Consider the following 20,349-nt stretch of genomic DNA (forward strand, 5'->3'; position numbering starts at 1 on the left):
AAAAAAACATTTCAATTGTTTTTTCAATGTAATTGTATCCTAAGTTGGTAAAAATCTCGTATTATTTATTTTGCTTCCTCTTTTGCCACTTTGCGTTTTGTTGCTGTAAAGTTTAAATTGGCTGAAAATGGATTTATTGGAAGGATCTTTGTGACTTATATATTTAACATTTTAGGTGCTGCAGGTAAACATATAAATACAGTTAAATGTTTTTCATAGAAACTGTTGTTTGGTGTTGCTTGTTTTGTGGCGTTAATGTTCTGTTTGGCGTTAACTTTCTGTGGCTAATCATTGAGTTATGTGCGAGATACATACATACGTACTTACGTACAGACGTGACGAAAAAATCCATTTCTGTATCCATTTTATATTCCGTTTTCCATCGGTTTTGGATAAAATAGTCTTTTATTCCGGCCATATGTACAGATGGTCACACTAAACAATCAGGATGTGACATGTAAATGGATTCGGGAGCAGAAAAAAATAGGTGTTTTCGTTGAAATATGATACCCGAAACTTTTCATGATTATAATATTTCCTTTACTTAGTACAAGGAAATAAAAATATGGTGTGGACTTTAAGCAGACGGGGAATTTTCGGTTTTTTATTTTGTGTCACGTGATTCATTTGTAGTTTGGAAGTTACGATGTCATTATAAGTCATAATGTTTTTCTTTCTTTCGTACATACTTTAATCTTTCCGCGATGCAGATTTCTCCAGTATAAGTTTTATTAGTTCAAAGGAGCAATTTACTCAGATCGACTATTAATTTCGTTTTGGCATTTTGCATTGGTTCATTTTGCGTTGCTTCATCAGATGATTTTTCTCAAAGTTTCTTTTTGTCCGAATAAGAATGCTTCCTCCTCTTCCCCGAAAAAAATAAGATATCATAAAATATTTCTGTATACGTGATTCTTGCTAGAAATATAATAATTAACTATCGTGTTAGAAAATTATTATTAGTTTATTTAGTCTCTGATGTCCTTGAAAATCAAACCAATGAACCATCTTCAAACAGTCAGAGTTTTGACTAAAAATTATAACATTTCTCAGATTCTAATCGTGATTAGTAATTTACCAAGTCCTATTTTCTCGCAAATAAAGAAAATTTCCTTTCGTACTTTTTTAAAAGCACTGATGCTTTAAAAGTTTCAATTTGAATTCGTAAATTCAACATGTCATGATCAATCATCTAAACCTGCTATTAGCCCAAAGGACGTTAGCTCAGAAGGGCTATTGATTTCATTTTGGCATTTTGCGTTGGTTCACGATAAATGTCAGTTTACTTTACGAACTGTTGCCACCAAATATTGTATTATATTTAAAGAAAATAAACAACGAAGAATCTGCATAAATGTAGGTATGTTTCTCGCATTGTGATAAAACAACGGTACCTAGAGCCATCAAATTTTGAATAACTTACGTTTCCACCCGCATATGGGCATCTGGGAGATCAAATTTGGAACTTGGAATTTCGTTTATTATCTACTTCACATTTTGTAAAACTTTAATGAATTTTTGATTAACAAGCTTCAACGATTTAAAAGCGAGCAATGGCAAGACTGTACGTTAAGAAACCATTTTTATCTCCAGCATGCAAGACTGTGTATCGGAAATTCTAAAGATATGCTCATTTAAAAATTATTTTGCGATATTGCTGTTGAACTGAATTTTGGGGTTTAAGCGCGAAAAGCATGATATTTAATAAATAAAGGTAAAACACAAAACGTTAAAAAAACGCCCCTTTGGGCGTAATGTAAAAGTAATCTAAAAGTTTTTAAGATTTTTATATTTTCTTTTTCCTTTATTAATTTCCTTCCCTCTATTAGGAAGAATAACTTGAAATGAAATTAAGCTCACTACAGAAATCTTCTGTCATTTTGTAAATATGCTCTATTACCCCCTCTTTCTTTACAGATAAATTTTGTATTTAATATTTATTTCTTTTTAGTAATATCGAAACCAACAGAGTTCATCGGCTGATTAGCGTTTAAAAATATTTCAAATCTACAGTGCCATTTTTAAATTTTGCTATTTTTTTTACTTTAAACCTATTTTTTCTCTATTCTTTATGTAAAGTTGGAAATAATATATTTTATCATAAAGGAATAAAAAGAGTGTTGGAAACAAAACGGATTATTAATTGGTAACAAACGATTTTTCGGTTGAATAATTTGATTAATAACGTATAATTGAAATTAAAATGAAGATAAAAAAGAATAAGAAGTTTTTATAAAATGAACTTTTATTTAAAACTCATAATCAATGAAAAAAAAGAAGAGAAATAATTTATCTTGTAGTATAATGGGAACAACAGACTAAATAGTTCTCTTTACAAAATTTCTCTACAATTTTATATCACGAATAATCAAAGCGCATTTATTTATTATTAATTATGACTTTATCAACGGCCTTTATTATTCCTAAGGTAAAATTGTAGACGAATTTGTTACAGCGACGTTATTTAATCTCTTGTTTCCATTGAATTATGTGATAAATTATTTCGCTTCCTTTTAATATTTTATGAATTTTAAATAAAAGTTAATAAAACATTTATTTATTTGTTATTAGTAAATAAAATATGAAGGACTGAACTACTTCAGAACGGTATATGTTGAAATGACTTTTCAAAACGCCATCTACACGCTCTTCCTATTCCCAACATTATTACGTGTATTTTCCATATTCCTAACATAATTACGTGGATTTTCCATATCTATACTCTAGAGCAGGGTTTCTTAAACTGTTTGTCGCGACCTCCAAGGGGGTTGCGGGACCTGCCGCAGGGGGTCGCCAAAAATTTTAGCAGTTTTGATATTTTTTTAACTTATAATAATTTTACAATTACCAAATATTTTTACCCAATGTATCTGAAAATAGATAAAGATAAGACAATATAATAACAAAGAGAAAAAAAACGCAAACGTTTCGAATTCTTTTTATAACATAAACGTTCATTTTCCTTGATTCGCACGTGACGCTGTCATTTCGTCTGTTCCTTTAAAATTTTCACATTGTTCTATGTCTTAAAATTAGAAATTACAGTTAATGACCTAAAACTGCAATAGTATATTACAGTAATATAAGGTAGTTCTCTCACCTTCTTGGCGTGCTTTCACGGTGTGTTGGTCTGCACACTGGGCCGGTATTCCAGAGGCCCGCGGTTCGATTCCCGGTTAAGGCGTTGCTCATTTTTCACTTCTCCTGCTTCCAAAAAAATACCTAATGTCTCTGCAGTACAAGTGAAAAAAATGGTCAGTTTCACTCACGCGTGTGTCGAATTTGCGCAATACTTATGGGGTCCCACAAAATTTTTGTGAATATTATGGTGTCCTTGGGGTCGCGAAAAAATCTCAGTGATAAAAAGGGGTCGCGACTGAAAAAAGTTTAAGAACCCCTGCTCTAGAACAGTGTTCCTGATACCGTTCAGGCTCATCGCCCACCTTTATAAAGCAATGAATGCTCAACGTCCCCTGGGAAATTACATCTATATTTTTTTCAGAAATGTGCAATAAATATAAAGCGGTAATAATAAGGTTGGGTATTAACGAAACATATTTGAACATTAATAAAATTAAGAGTAAACGCGAAGACGTATTTAACTAAATAATATGAATGACAGGAATACGAGTTAAACAAATGACATACTGTTGCGTGCATACGGGCTCTTTACGAAATGAATGCATAAGTCCGATGAAAAATGAACAAAATTTATTATTATCACAGAACAAAAGCGCTTAAATTTCCAGAGATATTCGTGCAGTATTACAATATCTCCAAGTAGTTATCTTTTAACTACCTAAACGTTCAAGAGAACTTAATTCAAAACCGCTAGAGAATCCGCGAATTCGCTACAGTCAACAAAAACAGTTTTCTAAACAAACTCTTAAAACAACAACTAACTAAATAACGACGAATTGAGATTTCTATGTCTATGCCGTAACGCAATTAAGAGGCAATCGGCTTAGTGCAGCCTTAACCAATATATTATAAATAGTGTATCTTTAATGATGAGTTGAATCCAGTAAGATGAAACGTACTTTTTGCACCTAGTGCAGAGTTTCTAGAAGTCCAATTTTGGGGAAAAAATTGTAGTGAGCGTGAGCGGGGCTGAGGCCCGAACCCACGATGTGATCTGCATCTTGAGGATTTCTGCCGATCGGCGATGCTCGTCTTGATAGAAGTTGCGAATTGATCTTGATCTGCAAAGTTCAAAATCATCTCAATGGCTTGAAAAGTTAGACAAAGTTTCTGCATATTTGATTTAGCTGATTTAATTCTCTGAGCTATTGTGGTTATTGATTTCATGAGATAAAGGGTTTTCTGATCTTTGAAAATGTTATTTGATTTCTACTAAATTTTCCTATGGGGTTTTCTGCTTAATTTTGTCACTGTAAAGTTTTTTAGGTATTTCTTGATTAGTTTGGGATGAAGCTTGAATGAATTTGGGGAAGTCATCTTTAGTCGGAATTTCTTGTGGTTTTTGTATCTTCTCTAAATGATTGAAGCTTTTTCTGTATACCTTACAACCACGATAAGAAGAAACGTGATTTTCGTGACAGTAAATGCAAGTCGGTTTTTCATCTGGTTTTAATTTACAGTTATTTTGGGAGTGTTAGAACTCCTGGCAACTGAAACATTGAATTGGGCGTTTTCTGGGCTGATAATGTTCTATTGTGATATTGAATCCGAATATATTGTTTAATTGATTAATTTTCTTCCCTGCAGAATTTCTTTTTAGTTCAAGGAAAAATATAGGGTAAACGGATAATTTGGTCTTCTGTTTTCTTCGTGAATTGCTTTACTTTAATTATAGGTAAGCTTCTGCGTTCTAAGTCTGCGTGAATTGCTTGATCAGTGTAGGGTCTTGGGATATTCTTAAGTATAACTTTAATTGATGAGGCTGAGGAAATTTGGTACGTATGAAAATTAATCTGTGCTTTCTGGAATTTATCAACTGTAGCTTTATAATCGGCTTCGGTGGTAGCGTAAAGGAAAATCTGTCTGGCTTTGATTGTAACTTCAAATTATATTTCTCTGAGCATTTTGTCTATTTCAAGCCAATCAACATCGTTTTCCGGAATGACTAATTGGGCAATTTTCGTTTTATTTTCTGGGTTATTCTGTGTTGTAGTTGTATGCGTTTCATCTGTAACTCCCATAGCTTCGTTATTTTCGTTAAGAGTTTCAAATGTGTTATTTTGCGGAATATCTGGTGGTGGGGTAGACTCGGTATTTTTCGCTGTTCTCTTTGGAGTTTGCCAATCGTTCTGATTTACTGTTTTATCATCTGTTTTAGAATTTGCGGGCTCCGGAGTGTTCTGAATGCTTGCTAAAATGAACTGATTTTGTTTAATTTCTTCTTGTAACTTTGAACGCATTCCTATCGATGGTGGAGGATAAATGTCTTCATAGACTCAATACAGTTTAATTTATTGGTGATTTCGTTTTCTAATTTTATCGCGAGATCTTTTGGGTTAGTCGGAAGCTGAGTATTAAGATATTCTTGCGAGATAGCTTCTGTTAAATTAGGAAAAATGCTGCAAAATTGGAAGGAAGGAGGGTTTGAATTTCTTAGTATTATTGACTATTTTCTTAGGACTTCCTGCGGTTTTCTTTTCTTTGCTCTGGGATTTACTTTTCTCAGTAGAAATTAAAGTAGCAATTAAACTTTGAAGCGCCGGGTCATCTGAATCAATTACAGGCATATTTTTGGATGTAGTCGATTTTCCTGAATAATTCGAATAAGTAGAATCATTATCGCTATCACAATCGCTGAAAGTAGCATGCCAAGGAATTTTGCCCCTATCAGGTAGTTCGCTATTACTGGCCATATTTACGAGAACAAGCAAAAATAATATTTCCAAAAATCAAGAAGCGCAGTCTGAGACTCGTGCGTCGCAATCCTCATTTTTTAACTCAGGTCATTTTTTTGATCATATTATACCGCAGAATGCAAGAAACCCTATCTATAACTTCCAACCTACGAATTGAGAGGTTTTCATGCCGCTTATCTAAGCTTTTTAAATGCGCGAGCATTTTCTAGCACTTTCTCGAAATCAAAAAGAGAGATTTATTTATTAAATGTTAAATGCACGTGCTCTTGTATTTTTAATTTTCCGGCTTAGCTTTCCTTAAATATTCATCACGCGCTGCACTGCGCGGGGAATAAAACAATTTAATTTATAATTCTACTAACATTAACTAATTAAATACCATATACGTAGCAATATGAATTTAATGGGAAAGATGAGCCTCATGAGCTTTCATCAATTTTTCATTATTCGGCTTTTCACTTTTCGGATTAATGTCTAGGATAAATTTCAGGTATCTTCTTTTGCAGCTCAAACTGTTGATATCTCCAGATGCTAATTTAAATTTCTGATTCTGGGTTACTGTTAACGCAGTAAATTCTTCCGAGTATGGATGCTTCTGAAATCGCATAAGAAAAAGGTTCCGAAATCCAGTCGGGTACATCCACATGTAAGATATCTTGAAATTATTTCTTGAAGTTTAATTCCAGAGCTTCCAAATGCTGGTTCTAAATGTTATCTGGTGCCCCTTTCCCAATATAACTTGCAGCTTCAGTCAAAGAATATGTATATAAAGAATGAAAGCTTCCATAGACTTCCATAGCTTTCATCGTAATGTAAACCAGTTTAACCACTGAACTGCTATAGGAGGAACAAAATTCTTGTTGCCGAATTGCCAAGTGTACAGTAAACTGAGGATACGATACAAATTCAAAGAACTTAACGGATTCGTTCTTTGACAAACCTTTTTCCCGATAATTTAAACTCAGGTTTTCGTACCTTTCTTTTACTCGAAATAAAAAATCCATCAATTAATCTGCTTTCGCGGATGACTGATTTGATTTGCGTGGATACAGAAGGAAAAAAATGGTGTCACAGAAGTATGAACTCTTGTCAAACGTGACCTTTGACCTTCGAAATCGGTTCGACAACTATTCCGCGCATGCAAAAAAAGGTATTAAGTTTGAATTTGCTTCGACAGCTATTTCACGCACGCGAAACTGTTTCCTTCTACAATGTGAGGAGCTTTGGCGGAGCTTTCCTTCTTAACAATACACATCCTTTGGCTTCAGTCGCCATCCTAGGCAATTCTGTAGTGCCCACCAAGGGGCAGTGTCACTCACTTTCAGAATCACTGCTCTAGACGTTCATTTTCAATCTTTCAGAAGTTTCTTTCCAAATGGAAAACTGCGCAGACACTGAATTTGAAATAATATTCCGTTATGAAAATCGTCTCTTTTATTTATGTTCTCAGCGGTTAATTCACACTATCAAAATAGCATCAGATGCGTCACAAAATGTGACAGTTTTCAATTTGCTTCTCACAAATGACTAGTCAAACCATTGCTGCATCCAAAGAATTCATTACTCTTCCCAACAAGTCGGCTTATCAACTTCCCACATATATAACAAAAAAATATAAAAACATAACATAAAAATTTACGAAAGAACATTTCTTACCACATGATGAGGTAGACAATTCGCATAACAATTTCATTGAGAACGACGAAGAAATGAACCATAATGCGACCGTCTGGTCCCATGTTGCCGGCAAAGAGACCGAAAGCAATGCAGAAGACAATTATTCCTGCATAAAGAAAAATATATAATTTTACTTTTATAGAACATATAATTTAAGGTATTTTATAGAACATAGAGTTATTTGCAAACAGTTTAGCTAATGCCATATGTGAGTATAGACAGGGGAGAAAGTATTAGATACAAGATAAAATGTTCAAAATGAAAATGAACGTAATTTTATTATAAAAATTTATTAGATTATAATTTTGGTGTATAAAAACCATGTACAAAATAATTGTCAATCTCATATTTAAATAAATATTGGACATAGTAACATAAAAATTTTATCTGAAAATTCACTTCCACAGTTTCATTACAACTGATACAAGTAATAGAATACTCAAATTTAGATACTAGGTAAGATTTTTTAATATTTTTTTGTAACTCACTTTCTAATCTGGGTATTCATGAATTAGGGTATTTCCATACAAAAATTGGAACAACTCTAATTCCCATGTAAGATTCAAGAAGATCCAAAGAGTAAAATTCCACAGAATTTAAACTTTCATTTAAAAATTTAAATTTTAAGGAGGTCGGTTTACGATTAAGGTAGATGTAAATTAGCAATAAAAGCGTTCATTAAAATTTTAATTTGAACGCAGTATGATTCCTCTGAAAAATGTTTTTACTATGAATATCATAGGCAGCAAAAAAGCTTGTAAGATAATCATCGAGGTATCAACATGGGTGTCCGTCGATAACATCGCGGACGAAAACGCCGCGGAGAAAACAACGCAAGGCGAAAACGTCGTGCTACAAAATATCGTGGGAGAAAACATCGCAAAGAGAAAACATCGCAGTTCTAAAACATCGTGGTACAAAACATCATCGTCGAAAATAAAGCGATTCAAAAACTTCGCAGTTTAAAAACATCGTCGTCGAAACTATCGTGGTAAAAAATAAAGTATCTACAAATCATCGCATGACCATAACATCGCATGCGATGTTTTCGGCTGTAACCATCAACATGATAATACGAAAATTCTTCAACGCAAATAATTTTCTTGTTTCTGATACATCATACAAGCTTACACATGTACAATGTATCCCCAAAGTGTAGACGCTTAATAAAAGAAAGGAAATTTTTAGCAGGTTTATTATTAAATTTATCATTTACATTACATGCTTCGGTTTAAACATTCTTTAATTTGATTTTCACATAAATCAGCTTGAGGAAAATAGGCTGGAGCCAACTGAATAATCACCGATTTCTTGAGACACATACTTTTTCTTTTTACTTTCCTTGAGAATATGTGTGTGAGTGATTATGGCAAAGCCTCGAGGGCTATCTGCCTAAGAGGAGGGATGCCTTCGTGGAGGACTTTCTAAGGGAAACTGGCTCGTATACACGTTACACATGGGGAAAACCACGAAAACACCCATGCAGCCAGCCCGTTCGCGGGATTCGAACCTCGGACCGAACTACCAGTGTTCAGCGACTTTACCGCTCGGCCGCTGGTGGGCCCCTTGAGAATATGAGAATATCTAATAGTTATTTATAATAACTACTACTAATCAATACCTTATACTAATTGACTGACAACAATGCAGCAGTCAAAGGCTAACACAATGGCAGAATCTAACACAAGCCATAAGCTCTACACACACACACACACACAAAAAAAAAAAAAAAAAAAAAGTGATGTGATGTGTACACCACATGACTTCCTTGTACGGAATATTAAATTATACGCATTTTTTCTCGCATTGCATTTAAACTTATTTCCTCGAATTTCATTAGAGATATATTTCTCATTCAATTTATTCAGTTCTCACTTAGCGGCAAGGCAAAACTACATAAAAACTCAAAATATCTATATTAAAAATGGAAAGATATAGATAAACATAAAACACCAAATACACTTAAAACAATTTTTTAAAAAATTTATACAATTAAAATTACAGTTTCTACGCAAAAACGAGCAATTCAGTCAGCGGGCAAGAAGGCAGATTTTTCGGTGCACAAAACTGAAAGTTTACTTTTGATCTCACTCGGCAAAAAGCCACTGAAGGCGTGGAAGCTGATTTAATTTGTTGTGGACGCTATGCTGAGTCAATATATGGGATAGTTTAATAACTCAAACGATAATTCCAGAATGGATTAAGCATAATTTAATTCACAATAATAAAAGAAGACGTTATTTTGTTGTTGCGAAGCTTAGTTTCTCTAGATTGACAACAAATCCACTATTCTTCTAAGTTTCAAATGTAAATTAATATGGCTACTGTGGTAAAAGAATTAGGCTTACCAGCACTTAAACAACTTGTTGATAATTTTACAGCTATAACATGCAGGTTAACTAAAGGCATAAAAAGCTTAATCGGAAGATAAGAACAATATAATTCAATCATTTTTAAAGCAAAAAGTACACAATTCATAAACATATAAGAATAAAAAGACGGAGCTCACTGAGCCACATAACATTGTGGATATATCTTATGTGCTTTTGGCGCAGCCGATTGCAACCAAAAAGGGAGGTGCGCATCTTTATGCTGTAGCAGTCCCAAATACAAAATTTCAACGATCTGAGGCTATTCGTTTTTGAGTTATGCGAGATACATACATACATACGTGTGTACGTACAGATGCCACGAAAAAAAAATCTCTTCTGAATCCATTTTAAATCAGTTTTATAATTTATTTGGGGAAAAAGAGTCCTTTATTCTGTCCTTACGTACAGATGTCACCCGAAAACATTGTTAAATTGCATTCGATGGCGGTCAAAATGGAAATTTTCATTGGAATATGGTACTCGGAATTTTTCGTGATTACAATACGTCCTTTACTTCGTACAAGAAAGTAAAAGGGGAGGGGCAGTTTTATATCTCTCGTTCTACTGGACCGATGGACGAAATTTAACTTCCGCTTTTTATGTCTCAAAAGCGCGACTTACGATATATATTAGGTTTAAATATAACGTTCTTTAAACATAGATATTTTGATATAAAATCGGATTTTTTTTAATGACATGTCGATTTTTTTTTCATATTTTGATCCTACGCCTCAAATTTTGCAAAAGTCTCACGAGTAGTTTTCAAAAATCAACTCTCAAAATTTTAACTCGTATCTTTCAATTGAATTTTGTACATATTTATTGATATCCCTTTTCTGTTAAACTTACTTGATTCCAATTCGAAATTTAGGTTGAATCCGAATAAAATTCGCTGATATTTTCTAATTTATTTTTTTAATTTGCATTTTTTGTTAATTTGTATAAATTTTTGGAAAATATTTTTGAAGTATAATTTATAAAATTCTTACTATCGACTTAAAGTCGATGTATTTCTAGACATATTTGTAAAAAAAAGAGTTTTTTGTTCACAATTTCCCAAGGTATACATGAATTTATATACTGGCGCGTTTCGAAATTTGGAATAGTTGTTGCAAGCGTTAAATGTGGTTTACGCACTTTGTTAAAATTATTTGAAAGAATGAATTATGCACAATTTTGTCCGCTCGTAGACAATGAGAGGAAGGAAAAGTAAGTTACCATAAATTAAAAATTATGCCAAATTATTCTTGGCGCAAACTGGAAAAAGTGCGCAAAGTATTTTTTTAAATTTCTCGGTGAGTTTCTCAACAAATTTTATAAAATTTAATATGTAGGTGTAATTTGAGTCTTAGAATCGAGATATGGAAGAAAATCGGGGTGTCATTTCAAATAAAGTCCGATTTTTGTCAAAAATTGTCAAAACTTTTTGTCAATTTTTATCTATGCTAGAACAAAGCTAATGCATCTTATAAGTAGCGCTTTTGAGACATGAAAAACGCAACTTAAATTTCGTCAATAAGGCCCAGTAAAACGGAAAATATAGAACTCCACCCTTTATTTCGCGTAGAGTGTACCCCCATGCTTATATGCTCAAACTTCAATCGAGTTTAAAGGTAGTTAGAAGAAAACTTATATTGTTTTGAATATGTATTATAAGTTAAACTATAAATAAACAGAAGTAAAAAATTTTCCGTTACACTTCTCTCACTGGAGAGAGACTTTGGAATATTTTATCTATACTCACTTAGCCATATCCACATCTATAAATAATGTTATGTATTAGTGATGTGCATGCATTTGTAGAAGAAATTGTTACTTTTGCTTTCCCTTCCATTCAAACTAAAAGTAACGCAGGCCAAAAAGGTTCGATACCTATTTTGCGCAGTCTAGTAGACATTCATATAGCTAAATAAAATAGCTATAATAAACAAGGCAACAACGATAATTTAATTTGTCTTAGCCGAATATCTTGCGAAGTTAATGCTCAGGGTTTTCTTTAATTTTTAGTGGGGCGAGAGGGGAATAGCCAAGATAATTATACTGAGAAACAAAAAAGAAATTAACGTAATACGAGCTATTTTCATTTGAAATATACAGCTAGAATTTAATACTTTTTTTACACTTCGCAGTTCTGATTTGAAGAAAATTAACTAATGCAGTTATCAATGTTTGGTTTAATCCTTTTCGCAAAACAACATATTTATGCAGCCTGTTACCCAAAATAAAAATTTAGGAAGAACCTCATTATCTTTTTTTTCCAGTAGAAATAATAAGTTTATAAAGATTTGCTTTAGTTCTTTTACACTTTACACAAAACAGAAAGTTTATGCAAATTCTCTTCAGTGTTAAGATTTTAATGCAGATGGTTGTCAATGTCACTATGAAGTTCTGTTGCATTCAAGTCAAATTTTCTCCTTTTTTTTAATTAAAATTTTTTCTTGCTTTATTTTATTAGCTTATTTCCTTATATATTTGATTATATTAAAAATAAATGAATAAATAAAAATTACAATACCGACCATATTTAAAACATTTTTCTTGTTTTTAATTAGTTTAAAAATTCTTTAATTAAACTATATTAAATGGATCAAAACTTAGGTTTATACCATTTTTTCACTTTATTCTGATTTATATAAAACCTAAAATATTATCATTTTAAGGTAAAAATAACTTTTGCTCGTACATACAGCTGAAATTCTTTGGGCGTTAAAGTTGTGAGGTTCACTTTCAAATTTTAAACATTTTATTAACTTAATTATTTCTACTTATGGTCAGTAGATGGCAGCACTAAATACTGCAAAAGGGTTCAATATAGAACAAAATTTTATCATTCGCGACGCCTTTTTATCAATAAAAATTTTTTCGCGACCCCAGATAGTAAATATAAAATAAAAATAAATATCCTCCCGTAAATAATTTATTGCTTTGGTAAACACTATACATATAAAAAGAAGCAGTTTAGGATTTATTTTAATCAAGCAAAAATCAAAGAAAATTCTAATGAGACGGATGTGTTTGTTTTCAGCTGCATAACAAATTAAATGTTGGTGCGATATTTGACATTGCTGGACATAAGCATCTTCAACATGTTTCAACGTTGAACGACATTTGGTTTTAATTAGTGTTAAAACTGAAAGTTTCATAAAAATATAAGTAGTTTCAATAATATAAGTAGTGTTGAATAAGAGAAGAACTAACTCCAATTCAGAATTCATCAAGGATTTTTGCGAAAACTCAAGTTTTAAATTTGAATCGCTGGATAGTTTTACAAATTCGCATTAATATCAATTCAATCAGTTTATCAATCAGTTTATTCATGTAAACATTTATTTCCGAATCCTTTCTCCCAAACCTGTTAGTTAAGAATTCCATAGCCTAAACGTAATTCCCTTTTGTAAGCGAAGTCCGAAAACGCCATCTTAGGCTACCCCACTTAATAGCGACTTCATGTAATTAAATTGATTTACTTTAAATAATGAGTGATTGTTATGAATAGCTGCTGCATACTGATCCCAAAATTCACGCCAATTACTTGAATCATCAAAGCACTTGTTTATTATAGTAAGTTTTGGCAACTTAACGGTATTTCTTCCATGAACAGCCATTGATTCATTCATTCATGCCCGTCGGAAATCGAATTACAGCGTTTGAATTTCCTGAAAATTCTTTTAATCCTTGAAAGCCCTGCACTTCCAGATCATTATCTGATCTTGATAATCTTGTGAAGCTTCAGCTTATAATTCAAGTTCTTCACTTAATGGATTTTCAATATCCTACTGAGTAAATCTCGTTTAACTATTAATTGCTCAAGAAGTTCATCTAAAGTTTCAAAAACCGATAGATGATCTTGTGTAGCATTTTTAATTTTTTAAAACAGTTTAGTTGTTAGAAAAGGCATTGCAGTTCTTTTTTTTTTAAGAGCTACTAATTCACTCATTATTATCAACAAGTAGATCATAGAATTCAAATAAAAAGCAATTTACCCAATTTCGATGAAATAGAACAAGAAGTTTAAATACTTATCCAAGAAAATCCAAGTAAATAATATCGAAGTGTAGCAAGTTTGATCTCATTTGAAACGATTTAACATAAATTCAAAGCACAGCGTAAGCATCGAATCGAATAATCAAAAGTATAAAACTGCGAGCTGATGCAACCGGAATGGATAATGATTTCACGGACTATCTAATAAAGTACTTCCAGGAATCTTAATGCGACATCGAAATTTCTACATGTGTTGTTCAGTGGTATATCTACAATAAACATTCAATATAGTTTTTAAAAAGGGAATTTATTAGAATATCAACCAATTTAATCTAATACAGAATCTATTTAACATTTCATCAGCAGCATTCAAGATCATCAAACAAATTGAAAAGAAAGTTCTATACTGCAATGTTCTATACTTCGCGTTCTCTAAATCAATGTGCTTTTACTGATTTTCGAGTTGTCATTCAGAGGTGGAGAAAAGTGTCTTTTATTCAAATTGGAATAATAACTTTTCAAAAATTTTTATCTTAAGTTTATGATACCAAGATAATTTTAGCAATTCGGGTTAGTTTACAAGTCTTATAGAAAAAAAAAGATATTAATAAAATATGTCATCGGCATCCATCGTCCAAAAACCAAACGTTTCTTTTATTTTGTACCAAATTTATCCACGGATCTTCTCTACTTTGTAAATTAGACATGCCTTCGAAGTAGACTGCATTGACAAGGCCATCAATCTTAATTAACAATTTCAATTACTAGATCATATATGCGTGATAAGACTGTTTCCTTCTTTCGATTCCACCTGAAAGATGGTAATGGAACTACTTGTATCTCTCTCCTTTTATTCGATTACTCTTCATAAAATTCACAAAACAACGCAAAGAATGGTTTGCTCCTTTTAGAACAGACATAAAAATCAGGTGAAGATTTCAAATATGAAGAAATGAATTTATTACTCTTTAATTGCTTCATTTATTAAATAATAGCTAAAATTTGAGAAGTTTTTTCAAACTCTTACGTTACATCTACTGACAATGCTCTCGAAATTAGCTGTTTGTCAAATAGTAAGGAAATTAACTAAAGATCTTACGTCTCATGTCATGGAACAGTTCACCAGGTCGTGGAAATGATAAACAGCAAAGCAAAGAAACTTAACCAACATGGTCTAAAAATCTGTATAGATTAGACTAAAATTTTTCTAATATATTTTGGAAACTATATTTGTTTTCCAAGTTCATAGAAATGTTGTAAACTGCATGGCACTGGTTCGTTTATAGTTACTCATGGATATTTATGGGATTCATAGATATGGAGATGATACAAATTTCGAAACACTTTCGTTTGAGTTTAAATTTGAAGCAAGGAAATAAGTAATAATGGATTTGAGATAAGTGTACCTTTTAGTGTTGCAATATCGTACACTGTGTGATGCAGTTTAACGCTGTAGTGTATGACAGCAATGCATATGTGCATAAAATAAGAGCAAACTTAGCTAGTACAATAAGAACAAGAGACATTTAACTTTCCAGCTGTTAGAGAAGGAATGATGTTGTCAGATCGCCTCTTGATGTAATATTATAGGCGATACCTAATTCTGATGATTCTCCACCATTCATTCCGAAGGTTATAGCATAAAAATGTCTTGTAGATATAATATGATAGAAAGGTATAATAAAACTATTTCCTTATTTTAAAACAGCGTAGAAAATTAAGTTTTACTTTATTAAAAGTGTGTGTGTAAAAATATAAAAGGAAAATAAATGCTTCAGATATTTACCTAAAACGTTTGTTCCGTCTTTATATATCAGCTCCCTTTTGGTGATGTAATGAGTTTCGTTGAGAATTTCTCCAATATTCACAGAATCGTTTAGACCGGTCACGTTCAATATTTTAGGTTTCGCTTTAGTATAACTCGTCTCAACTTGTTGGAAACAGGCTTGCAGTAAGTTCTCAGGGAACATATTTCTGAAGAGGAAAATATTTCTGAGTTAAATACTAATTAACAACATAATGCAAGGCAAATAAACTACATTAAGTAACTTGAAACTCACGGCTATAAAAGCCATTTCAAATTTCAGGTCGACTGCACATTTAAATATTTCTTGGAACAACTGGTTAGGAAATAACTCACAATTCATGATTCAGAAAATAGCAAAAGAATTCGTAGCAGGATACATTTTGCTAAGAATATAGATTATTTAAATTTTTATGTGGGCTTTCTAGAAAAATAATTCTTATTAGTAGGATATTCTTTATTTCATCAAAGGAAATTTTTTATTGGTGAAAGATGGCTGTATCCTTTATAAACTAAACACAAAAACTGCATTCTTATAAAATTCGAAGTTTTGCTCTTTCTACAAAAAAAGAATTTGAAGTCAGTGCTTCTTCAGTAATTTATTTTTCAACCAATGTCTAGTTTTGCATCGAGAAACTTAGTATGGGAGGCTGACTATAGCTACGTTGGTATTATTTTAACAAACCGTATCTGGAATAATTTTGATCCTACAAGGATTGTTTTCCCCCCCTCCCCTTTTTAACTATTCATTAATGAAGAATGTTTTTATCGTCGATACTTTATAAGACACGAATAAAAACTTAAATTTCGCTTTATTAAAGGTTACACGTGACCAAAACTGCCCTTATTTGATTCATCCTTAAATTAGAATCGTGGGACAATAATGATCAATAATTCAAAATTTATTTTACTGTGCAATCTTTTCGAAATGCTCTGAGTATAATCGTATCACCTATATAATTAGCACCAACAAGCTAACATAACATATCGTTTTGAAATAAGCTAAAGCAATATCGAATAAGCAACATAAAGCACAACAAAGCATAGTATGAAGAATATTTAATAAGTTCCTATACAAATAAAAAATAAAGAAAAGGAAACTCGCCTTATGAGATCTAGGAAAGCATCAAGAGTAGAAACCTTCTTTTCTTCAGTTCCAATGCCAACATTTACCTTGATGGAAGGATCGCCAGGATGAATGATAAGAACCAACACGATGCCCACAACTGCAGCCAGGATGGTAGTTGAGAAGTAGTAAATCAGCGCTCTAGCACCCATTTTACCACTGGATTTGGGATCCAGTTGAGCAAGACCTGCGAGAAAAGTAAAATCATCGCCTTGTAAAATATTTTTTTTTTCAAAAATTTCTACTATTGCTCGCAGATGGAATAAAATGGGATGCATATTAACAAGTTAAGCCAAAAATGTTAAATATAATACAACGCCTTTCGTTTCGACTTCAAGATCAAATTTCCCACTTTCTTATTTTATCACAATTAAAATAATAGGAAATTTCCCAAGTACAAAATTTAAGGAATTTTTTATAGATGCAATAATCTTTAAAATATCATTTGCAAGCAATATTCAGCCCTTATCTAGCCTTAACACATGGGCTGAAAGTCATTTGTTATGCCACACTGATTGCGGATCAGTTTTCGTCGCGTAAGTTTTCAGTATTTTAAACTTACCTTGCTTTACTAGTGATGCGTATTCTTCTAGATACGGAACGCATAAAGTTTATATATTTTAGAATCTTAATAGCGCTGAAAATGTCTAGGCGTTATTCTACCTCAATGTATGCGTTCAGAAATCACATCCTATTCAGTAATTAAAGTATAAATTATGTAAGATTTTCTAATTATGCATTCTAAAGACATTTCTAAATATGCATACATAAGTTCAGTTGTTTTCAGCAAACTTCTAGAAGAAATGTAGCATGGAACTTCTGTAACGACCATAGAAGTAGTAAAAGTAATGGAACGGCTTTCGCCAGCCCTCACTGTGGGACCTTTTGAAGCCATTTCGCCGGTAAGCTTTCCTGCCTCGCTCTTATTATCGGCTCAGTCAGACTGCTAATGACATGTAACACTTTTTCACTGTTTTAAACATGCTAATAAAAAACTACTTTGTAACTAAACTATAATTTTCGTTACACTATTGAAGTGCTTTTTAAATTGATGACAATTAAGTTTATCACAGTTAAATTTGAGAAGCCTTAGTGGTTTGCTATAAATATAATATAGGGTATTACTAAATATCTTTAAATAGAAATGATACGCATGGAATTACAATTTGAAAGCAACTAGTTTTTCTGTACTACATATGAATGAATAAATTAAGTTACAGGAGTAAATCGAAACTGTATGCATATATGGCTTTGATAGCTAATACTTTAAAAAATGATAGTAAACGTAATGTAACTTTTTAGGAAATCACCCGACTGGTAATTAACCAGAAACAAAAATTGAAGAAAATAATAGAATTAATTCTGGATAAAATAATAAAACTTTGAATGCTATTTTCTGTACTTAGTGAAAAAATAATAAATTATATCACGTAGCTAAAAAATTTAAATGAATGACTGATATAATTTGCTTTACAGAGAATAAATATCGTGGTCATTTCAAATTCTATGTTTCATTCTTTAAACCTCGATGTAAAATAATATCTTCCCGTGAGGAATTACGATGTACTACGAGCATATAACATTTCAATCGATGAAATAATTCTATATTTACCACGATATTCTTCAAAAATGACTTCGGAAATTGATCGAACGAATAAGTATTTTATAACAATGGTTAATTTATTATCGGATAATTTTATTGATTTATTTCTTTAAAATCATCTCTCAAAAGAGATGGAACGTATCGAAAGTTTTCTTTAATTATTTGTAAATTGTCTCAGCGGAATTCGCTCTTGTTCGTAATAATGATTGAAGCATGAAAGCTTACCTGACACCATGGATGAGATAATAAGAGGAAGAATAAGCATCTTTAACATGCGCAATAGGAGGTCGCCTGGGAATCGGACAAGTTCAACTACGTCATCGTTGTACTCTCCTAACCGGGCCAGAAAACCCACCAGGATTCCGAGAAGTACACCTGCGATCGTCAACATGAGCAGAAGATTCGTTCGTAGCCATTTTATTATGGGCTGTAAAGAATGAAAGAACCAAACAGGTTAGCAAATTTAAAGGCATAGTTAAATTTCTTTTTATCACGAGAGGCAAAAGATCTACATTTTTTAACAAAACGCTCACAAAATATCTATACGCCTAATATAAATTGCCTAGATGATAATAAATTACTTCATATTACAATGCATCACTGTCAAGTATGATTTCTCGGTAATGGTTCGCTCAAGGTATATATTATGTTACGTAATATCGATTACATAGTATAACGTATCTACATAAAAAGGTATGAGGGTATTTCTGTGTTAAATACGGCTCTGTTATGCATGTAATATCGTATAACGCGCCCTTCTGCTGCATTAATAAGTTTAGATATGTAATTTACAGTAAAAAATTGAACTAGAAGCGAATAGATGCTTCGTTGCAAAAGAGCGATTAGCGTATTTAGAAGGCCGGCTAAAACGAAAGTTTCGCTTTGATACTCATTGAGGGATATATAGTGGAATTTTAAGATAAGAGAAATTTGTGCATTACAGAATCTTGTCGTTTATGTACAAATAAATGTAAATAAAATTGAATTATTTTATTCTGGAGAATAGCTAAATTTCAGAGCCATCCACAGATGCCATAATATATTGGCGCAAGACGCCTGGAGTTTTGAAATTTTTGGATAATTATGAGTAACCTTATAGATTACATTTTACTATATGAGTTATGGTTCATTAATCAGATTATCAATGAAACTGTTTCAAAAAGTTAATAGAAAATGTTAGACTGATCGCTGAAGAGTTAGATGAAATTGTAAATCCAGATATAAAAAAAGTAGATTTAATTGCTTTTATTGAGAATAACAAAAATTATATACATGACTCAGAGTAAGCACAAGAGTTATTTGAATCGATAACTGATGAGCTACAAGATAAGTTACAATGATTAAAATTAGAAGAACAAAATGCGACGAAAGCTGAAAAAAAATTGAATTAGAAATACCGAAAGCACAAAAACAATTAGAATAATGTAGAAACATTTTAAATTAGACTTTAAAAGTACTAGAAATTTTGCTTCGAAACCAGAATATTGGAGTATGTAATGTTCCAGCCTAGAACTTACAGCTAAATGTGTGGAACCTTGAGAACTGGTAAGCCAATAATCGCTTTAGTTCAGGAAACAGAGACCCAAGAAGGGTTAATTACCCTTTGTTGCTCAAAGTTTATAGTCGGTTCTCTCTCAGGATGCACAGAAAAACCTCTACTTGGGCTTGAACTCAACAATAAGAAATAAAACTTAAATAAAAAGATATAGCCGAAGATATCAAAATTTTATAAGAATTGGCCTCTAAATATTAACTAAACGGCGAAGCTATCAAAGGCCTGGAATACGGCCGAGCGTAGTAATAGCTTACAGAGAGTATAGCCAAAAGGCGAACGCGTGCTGGTCAGAATCTTTGGCTCTCTAACGAAGTTAGTGTATCAGGATCAATGTTCCGTCTTACCTTCATCGGGAACACGCAAGGACCTGACTCGGAACAGAGAACTTACT

The 20,349-nt window shown here is 32.2% G+C and overlaps 1 protein-coding gene across 2 annotated transcripts in view; it reads right to left on the reverse strand.

The window, feature by feature from the left end:
• The window catches only part of LOC118189234 (excitatory amino acid transporter 2-like), a 130,902-nt gene that overhangs the window by 31,915 nt on the left and 78,638 nt on the right, over window positions 1–20,349 (reverse strand). The window contains exons 3-6 of one of the 2 annotated variants that reach the window (XM_035359806.2): window positions 18,629–18,830; window positions 16,780–16,987; window positions 15,657–15,844; window positions 7,494–7,620 (exon numbers count right to left, since the gene is read on the reverse strand). In XM_035359806.2, the coding sequence (XP_035215697.2) occupies window positions 7,494–7,620; window positions 15,657–15,844; window positions 16,780–16,987; window positions 18,629–18,830 (725 nt within the window). The remainder of the gene's footprint in view (window positions 1–7,493; window positions 7,621–15,656; window positions 15,845–16,779; window positions 16,988–18,628; window positions 18,831–20,349) is intronic. The other variant, XM_035359808.2, reaches the window with a different exon arrangement.

Source organism: Stegodyphus dumicola, chromosome 1 (assembly GCF_044657685.1).
Source record: "Stegodyphus dumicola isolate Sdum_Otavi_A_Nest chromosome 1, ASM4465768v1".
Classification (NCBI taxonomy): domain Eukaryota; kingdom Metazoa; phylum Arthropoda; class Arachnida; order Araneae; family Eresidae; genus Stegodyphus; species Stegodyphus dumicola.